This window comes from Cryptomeria japonica, chromosome 5 (assembly GCF_030272615.1).
Source record: "Cryptomeria japonica chromosome 5, Sugi_1.0, whole genome shotgun sequence".
In the NCBI taxonomy this organism is placed as follows: Eukaryota; Viridiplantae; Streptophyta; class Pinopsida; order Cupressales; family Cupressaceae; genus Cryptomeria; species Cryptomeria japonica.
The window spans coordinates 908,222,250-908,230,212 of NC_081409.1; the positions used below are offsets into that span (position 1 = coordinate 908,222,250).

The following is a 7,963-nucleotide window of genomic DNA, read 5'->3' on the forward strand; positions in this document are numbered from 1 at the left end:
TATCAAGGATAAACAACAAAAAGAACTAGAGGGGCTCATAAACCTCGTGACGGCATATGTAAGAGGCCACATAGATCTAGAGGAACCCAAAAACCTTATTGTAGTAAAGAAATCTAGCTATTCTAAAAAACAATTACATAATAAATCCAAGGAATGGACTATTACAAAAAAAAATCAAAGGGTTTTGAAAGGAGTCCCAAAAACTTATACTGATACCAATTCATGCAGACAAAACATCCTGGACCACCTCGAAGGTCCACTATCAGTAGAACCCCAGGACCACGACATGCCTACAAGCAACTAGATATGGAAGATACCCAAGAATCTAGAAGCTATAAAAATGCACAAGCTCACTTTAGTGTACAGGCACCAACATGGTGTAGAAATCCTAGAAGGAGCAACAACAGGATCCATGCTCACCACCAAATGTCTAGTGCCTCAATATGACCAAGAGAAACTCTCATTGAATAGATCAATGCTTTTTCAGAAGAACTGCGTCAATAGGTTCTTCAGCATCGATAAGTACAATAGAGCTCATAGGATAATCCACCTTGAATGAATCTTGGAGCAAGAAAGAAACCCAAACCCTAATCAATCCAGGAGTATCCACAAACAAGTTAATAAAGATGAACAGAAAAATAGATTCCCCAACAACCATTCCAAACTAGATTGCAAATCCATTGCACAAGTTACATAAACAAAAAGAAATAACTTGCGACAAATACAGAAATGAGACCCGCCACCAAAGAAAACTCTAAAAAAGGAGCAACTGGTAAACACACAAGGAAGACCCTATCAAAAAAACTCCAAAGAAGGAGTAGAAACATTGTCGCAACCTAAAGAACGTGATCTCCAAACTAATGTAGGATAGCACACCCACAAAAAAAGGCCAGGAAAATGGACACAACAACCAATAGGCCTAGAGGGAGTAGTGTGCTAGAGAGAGGAGAGACAAAGAGAAACCAACCCACATAATTGTAGGAAGGGACCTAGGGATTGACAAGGAGAAGGCTAGTCTAGGAACAAGCCAAAACAACCAAAGTGAACCCGCAAAAAATATAGTAGGCACAAACCTATGAGACAAACCCTCCCAAAAAATAGGGTATGGGCTCTAAAAAAGGAAAGCCCAACTCACAGAAATCCCACAACAAGCACCAACCAAAGGCAACACAAGAAAAAGGCCCAAAAAAAGGACCAAATCCAAAGGTGAAGAGACACTCATAGAGTAGATAGCCCATCAAAACCACCCAAGAAAGAGTTAAAAAAAAAAGGAAAAGGAAAAGGCTCTATAAACCAAACCCGAAACAAAAGGAAAAAGCCAAAAAGAAAGGGAGCCCAAACTAGGAAAAGGCCAAGAAGCAAAGACAAGAATAAATAGTTGAAAACCCACAAAGAAACCCCTATTGAAACAAGAGTTGCTCTGTCAATAGGAAGGGGTAAGGAGACTCTAGAAGATTCAACCTCCACAACCCACCAAAAGAAGGACTACAGAAAATCACAGGCCCAACCCCAACAAACCTATAGAAGCAAAATTGTCTGGGTCATCTTCTAGATCATCATTTGTCGTAGCAACAACCTCAAAAACCCTACCGTGGCCACCTCCTCCACTCTTGGTCCCCATTCCTATACATCAATAGGTTTTGTGATAAAATTTCCAAGAACCTAATGTGTAAATGGCCATATCTTTATGGTTGTTGAAATTTCTTCAAAACTAACCTACTTTACTCTATGTAAGAAGACAAGTGACAAGGGAAAAATACTTGCAAGAACTTAAACATTATCGGCCTCTACCTAAAAACAAATTTTCAATTGAAAGATCTTGTAGGTGCAACTAATGTATATCTATAATGGTTGAGGTTATTTTGTATAGTAGAGGAGTGATTATTTTCACAATAGTAGAAGAGGGATATTAACATAGTTGAAGGAGATGTAGACTCTCAAAGGGGAGTTGTTCCCTCATGTGTAACACTAAAGTGGGATTTTGACACACTCAAAGTGGATGTGAACTTTTAGAGGAAATTTGTTCTCTCATTAGTACAAGGAAGATGGGAACACTTATATTGTCTCACATTATGCAATTTTTTACATGTTTTACATTCAAGGGATCTACTAGTGAATTCATTATGATCTTTCTTGGGTGACTGGGGAGGATTGGTGAAGGTAAAACATAAGAGTCTCTAGAAGGATTGTTGTGAGTAATTCTTGCAGTGTTCCACCCTTTGTTAAAATTAACGTAATAAGGGAGAAATGTTGGAGTATTTCATAAATAAATAAATAAAATATAGTGTTAATAGCTGTTAGATTATAGTTAGTTGGAAATTTGTATTGCTATAGGTTGGTTGGTTCACAAAAAAATAAGTTTTTAAAAATAAATTTCTATGTAATGTGAAAATATATCAAGTTATGTAATCCCAAAAAATTCAATAATTTTTTTTTATTTATTTTATTGTGCAACAATGGTGTGATATCATTTTCTCTATTGGCTCTACCATTTCATCCCCTTTACATTTTTTTAAATTAATCAAAATTTAAATGAATCATGTGTATAGAATAGAGTATAGAATATAAAAATATAATTTATTACAAATTTGCATGATTAGATTAAAAAATGGCACAAAAAATACGTACGTTTTTTCACAAAAAAAATGAAAAAACTAGCAAAATAAAGACCAAAACCCTAACATGTTGGAAATGTAAAAAAAATAATATGGTTAGATAGGTAAGACAAAGCTTAATTTTATTGTGGTATATTTTAGATTAACTTTGAAATATATCCAAATTTAATGAAGAGCACAATCACAATTTAGGATTTTTTTTCTATATTTTGTACAAAACACATCTTTAGGCATTTGTAGTTTCCAAGGAAAATTACAGCACACTCATATTATAATGTGCTTGTGTTGTTTGAAATTTTTAAAAAGTCAAAATCACATGATTTTAGATTTCTTTTGTTTTATAAAAGAAAGTTTATTGAAAAAATATAAAAATGTCTAAAATCATGTGATTTAAACTAGTTTTTAATTTTTAAATAATGCATGTGTGTTATAATGTAAGTTTTTTACAGTTTGTTAGCACATTATCACTCTTACAAGTTTGCTATTATGTGAGCATGTTATATAGAATTCATGTCATTTGGAAAATAGATCACGAATAAGTATTTTTAGCCACTTTTTTGTTCTCCCATCTTTTTGCACTTACCATTAACCATAACCCAACAATCTCATGGATCTAATTTAACCTCCATCACTATTATCAAATCCTAGATTATAAATAATAGGTTATATGATATTTTTTTGTAATAATCGCATTAATTGATTGTAAATTACATTACAATAGCTTATCACTATTTCCTTTCCTATATAAAACTTCTCCAGCTAATTAAGTACTACATAACTAACACTATTTTTTTTAAGAATATAACTAACACTTATTATATTTGATTATCCAACCTTTATTTATTATACTAAGATGTAATATAACAACTCCTTCTAAGTAATAAATTAGAAGATTGGAAAGGATTTATTTCAAATCCAAATTATTTTATTGTAAAGTAAAAAACTATAAAATAATATTATATTTGAAAAAAATCTTAATGTTGTAAATAAGGAGAGGTAGGCTAGTCGAGGAAAGATATCACAAACCCTAGTAGAAAAGTACATATGTAAACGAAGCACAACAATGTAAAATAAAGGATTGGCTTAAAAAATAAGATTAAAAGAAAAATAATATTTCCTTGGGGTTAAGTTAAGTTAATTGAATCAATACAAGTAAATAAAAAAAATTAACCTCTAAGTTTAGTTGAGGGTAACTGGTGGATAATAAATTCAAAAAAGTTTCTTTATAATTGAATAAAGATAAAAAGTGATACTTAGCTTGATAGCAAAAAATAAGGCAATGTGGGTGAAGGTCTAGAATCTACATGTTGTCAACCCCTAAAAATAATGTCTATGTTAGTGTAATCATTTAGAATTATGTGTGGGATCTCTATTATATTAGAGAACAAGTTTATAGGTTTGAAACTAATTGATAACCATATATTTCTACCTATGCTCTAGATTCATCTTGAGAATCTATGGGGTTCTATTTTGTAGCTTTGTCTAATAAACAATATTCTACTCTTTATTTTCTAATTAAGAATATTATGGGCATTATCACACAATCAAGCTAACAAGAAATTTCACCTTCTTCAACCCCTAGAAATTGAACAATATTATAAATAATAGATATGCAATATGACACAAACTATTTACTCTTTTTATTGCACTAGACTAAAGTGCATCCTCTATTGATCAACATCTACAATGAATGAACACTTCATTGTGGGATGATTAGATTAGTTGTACTAAACAACTTTAAATACTTACTTAGATCTAATCACATTAGTATTTAAATGCATTCAATACTTTTATTTTAAGTATTATTATCAAAGATAGAGGGGTGAGGAAGATTAGTTGATCATTTAAATTTTAAATTTTAAATTAGAAAGAGACAATTTTGTGACCTTAAGATGACACATTCACCTCCACAGTTTCTTAAGAATAAAGCAGTGGCTAAATTAAAGCAAAATGGCTATCCAGTTTGCAAAATAGCCCATTTGCTCTTTTATTAAAACTGTCATTTGATCTTTGTAACAATCATTCTATCTGTTGCATAAACATCACCAAATTAAAGTGTCAAACAACTAAATGAAAATAAATATGTAAAAACTGTAATGAATGTGATAAATAAACAAATAAGGTAAATTTATAAAAATGTTTAGTTGCATAAATAAGATAAGAATATTTATATATATAAATTATTAAATTATTAAATTATTTATAATATTTAAATATTACCTCAAAGTAAACTCCAATTTATAATATAGGGTATGCAAATTTCACTCACTATTACAATAATATATAAATACCTTCTCAAAGAGAAAGCATTGGCATGCGTGCATCTCAACATTATAATGGTGCCTCATAAGTTAAATTTGGGCAGAAACAGAACAAGAGGAGAGGGCAAACAAACAATCTGTTACAGAGAACAGCCTTCTACTCAACAGAAATAAAGCTAAAGCAGATAAAAAGCATAAGTGGTATTGCTACTCGAATGGTCTAAAGATAGGATGGAACTTTGGAATGCTACGATAACTGGGCTACGAACAATGTGTTTCCCTCCATTGACAGAATTCCACATTATCTCTCCAAATCGGACTGTGCCAGCTTTGGCTGTCCCTTCATTTTCAAATTTCACACTGTACTTGGCTTGCTCATTTACTCTTTTGAACTTCAATTGCTGTGGCTCCACAAACATTTTCACGCCGCGAGGGCTTTTCACGCTCACCTTGTACACAACATCCAGAGTGTTGCCCACATACGTCAGTGTTCTGTTCTTCACCTGAACAGATTGAGTGCCCGAATTGAAAACCACGGAAAATGAGGGGTAATTCAGATCTGTGGCTGTAAAATTGGAGTTGGGGCAGGGCTCATTGGTGAGTAGAGCAATTTGTTGTTTGGTGTAGTTTAGAGAGCAGAGAAAGTTGATGTAATCTTGAGGCTCCATATCATAGACAAGTCCAGGATCTACCGCAGCTTCGGGATCTATGTGACCTGCACCCATTGCAAAGGGGTCGGCTACTTGCATGGTGTATGAATCTCTGATGGGCTGCTTTGCATTGTCAAGAATGTAAGAAGACGTCATGAGAGCAGATTTTATGGCGGCAGGGCTCCACTTGGGATGCACGGCTTTTATCAGCGCTGCAACTCCACTAACGTGAGGGGCAGCCATTGAAGTCCCTGACTTAAATTCGTAACCATCTCCCAAGGCTGCCAAAATGTTGACGCCCGGAGCAATCATATCAGGCTTGAGAATAAGCGGATAGGCTATACTCGGTCCCCGGGAAGAAAATGCAGCAACCATGGGAGCAGTTATTTCTTCTCCAACAACAGTCAAGCCTGTGATGTTCATCGCGGCCGTGGCATTACTCAACGTACGGTTGATGTAGGATTTTATTCTTTCACCAACTCTAAAACTGACGCTGATAGACGACAGACCATTAATAGGATTGGTAATCCGCTGTTGTGCTCCGATATGCACTTCATTCGCAACAATCATTCCTACACCGCCTGCTCTGGCCACTTCATTCCCTTTCTCCACGGCAATGGACTCCCCTGGATTCTTAGAAACTAATAACTGATCGCACAGCACTATCTTACCCTTCACCACATTGGGGTCCAGGCTGCCTTTAAGACAACGCTTTGAGCTGTTGTTGGCGGAAGCATACACCACAGAGAAGGGCCCATGCAATTTTCCATTTCCTCCTTTGTAGGTGGAGGTGCCTCTGTAGGTCGCTCCATTGCCCAGTAGTACAAAAGCAGGGAAATCTCTGTCGATGCTGCTGGCGCCTACAGTCATAACCCATGGCAATGTGTTACTCAGAGTAGATGAAAATGGTCCTGAGTTTCCTCCGGAGGCAGAAACAAGAACACCATTTTTTATGGCCCCGAATACTGCAATGGCTCTTGTGCTCTTGTAAAAAGGCACATCTTTTGAACTGATTGAGATTGAAATGATGTCGACGCCATCAGCAATCGCTTGATCTATCGCAGCAGTTATGTCCGCGTCGGTGCAACCGTCTTTCCAGCACGCTTTGTAAATGGCAAGCCTGGCTTGAGGGGCCATCCCTCTGGCCTTTCCGTTACCAAACCAACTAGAAACATCCACCGGAGATCCCGCAACAATTGAAGCTACATGTGTCCCATGCCCACCACTGTCTCGAGCAGATTTGTATTCCGAGACTGGATCAATGCTAGTATTGTAACTCTTTTCGTAGCCTTTGAAGTAGTATCGAGCACCAATGATTTTCTTATTGCAGTTGGATAAATTGAACTTCTGCCCAACTTCACAAATGCCTTTCCACCTAGCAGGAATGGGTCCAAGGCCTGCATCACTGAAGCTTTTGCTTTCAGGCCATATGCCTGTGTCAATCACGCCCACAATGATACCTTCGCCATAAGTAGAGTAATTCCACAAGAATCCAGAGGAACTGACAAGGCCGAGGAACTCAGGTGAGTGCGTGGTGTCTAGTTGATGAAGAGAGGCCGGAATTACAGCTAAGCACCCGTCCATAGTCTCCATGGCTTCAGCCTCTGCGCTGCTCAGCATCGCAGCAAAGCCATGCAAGACAGTATCATATGTATATAACAACTCTGTTGCATGTGAGTCTGATTGCGAGACCTGGTGAAGCATTGAAGCATACCACTTGTGGTGTGATGTTAAATGGCTGGGTTTCGCGGACTTAACCACATGAACTATGTATGGCTTTCGTGCAACTTCACCTTGAGGAGTACCCAATGAAATGGCAAAAATAGAGGCCAAGATGAGTACGAAAGTGGCAACACAGGCGCTCGCCATTATTAGCGAAGAAGAGGAAGCAGCAGGAATTCATGTGGTAAGATGGGTGGAAAATTGGCCAAGTTTTATAGGGAACTTGGTACTGTCCGGCCCAGATGAGAATGGACAACGTGGTAGCTCATGACAATGTTGATAGCTTCTGACATGCAGCATGTTGGATAACTTCTCACATGCAACACGTTGGATAATAACTTAATTATTTTTTCCGACAAAGTGGAGGGTACAGGCTATTTTTTCTAATATATTAGAGATTTGAGATCGCAAACATATGTTATTAAAACGACATTGATTCTGTTTCAACCAGAATTATGCATAGCTCTAAACTTTACTGACAATGATGACATTAATTACTGTTTCAACGTCACTGTTTTTTTTGGGTCGAAACCATTTTCAATTGTATTTGGGACGGACACTAAAACAAACAATTAGTGGTTGCATAGCTCTAAATTTTACTGACAATAATGACATTAATTACTGTTTCAACGTCACCGCTTTTTGATCGAAACCATTGTCACTGCTTTTTGGTCGAAAATTTTCAATTGCATTTGGGACGGACACTAAAACAAAC

The 7,963-nt window shown here is 36.3% G+C and overlaps 1 protein-coding gene across 1 annotated transcript; it reads right to left on the reverse strand.

Moving 5' to 3' along the window:
- Nucleotides 1-5,052: 5,052 nt before the first annotated feature.
- Nucleotides 5,053-7,395, reverse strand: LOC131066207 (subtilisin-like protease SBT1.7). Its single transcript, XM_058000902.1, has one exon. The coding sequence runs from the start codon at nt 7,393-7,395 to the stop codon at nt 5,053-5,055; it is 2,343 nt and encodes a 780-aa protein (XP_057856885.1).
- Nucleotides 7,396-7,963: the final 568 nt, after the last annotated feature.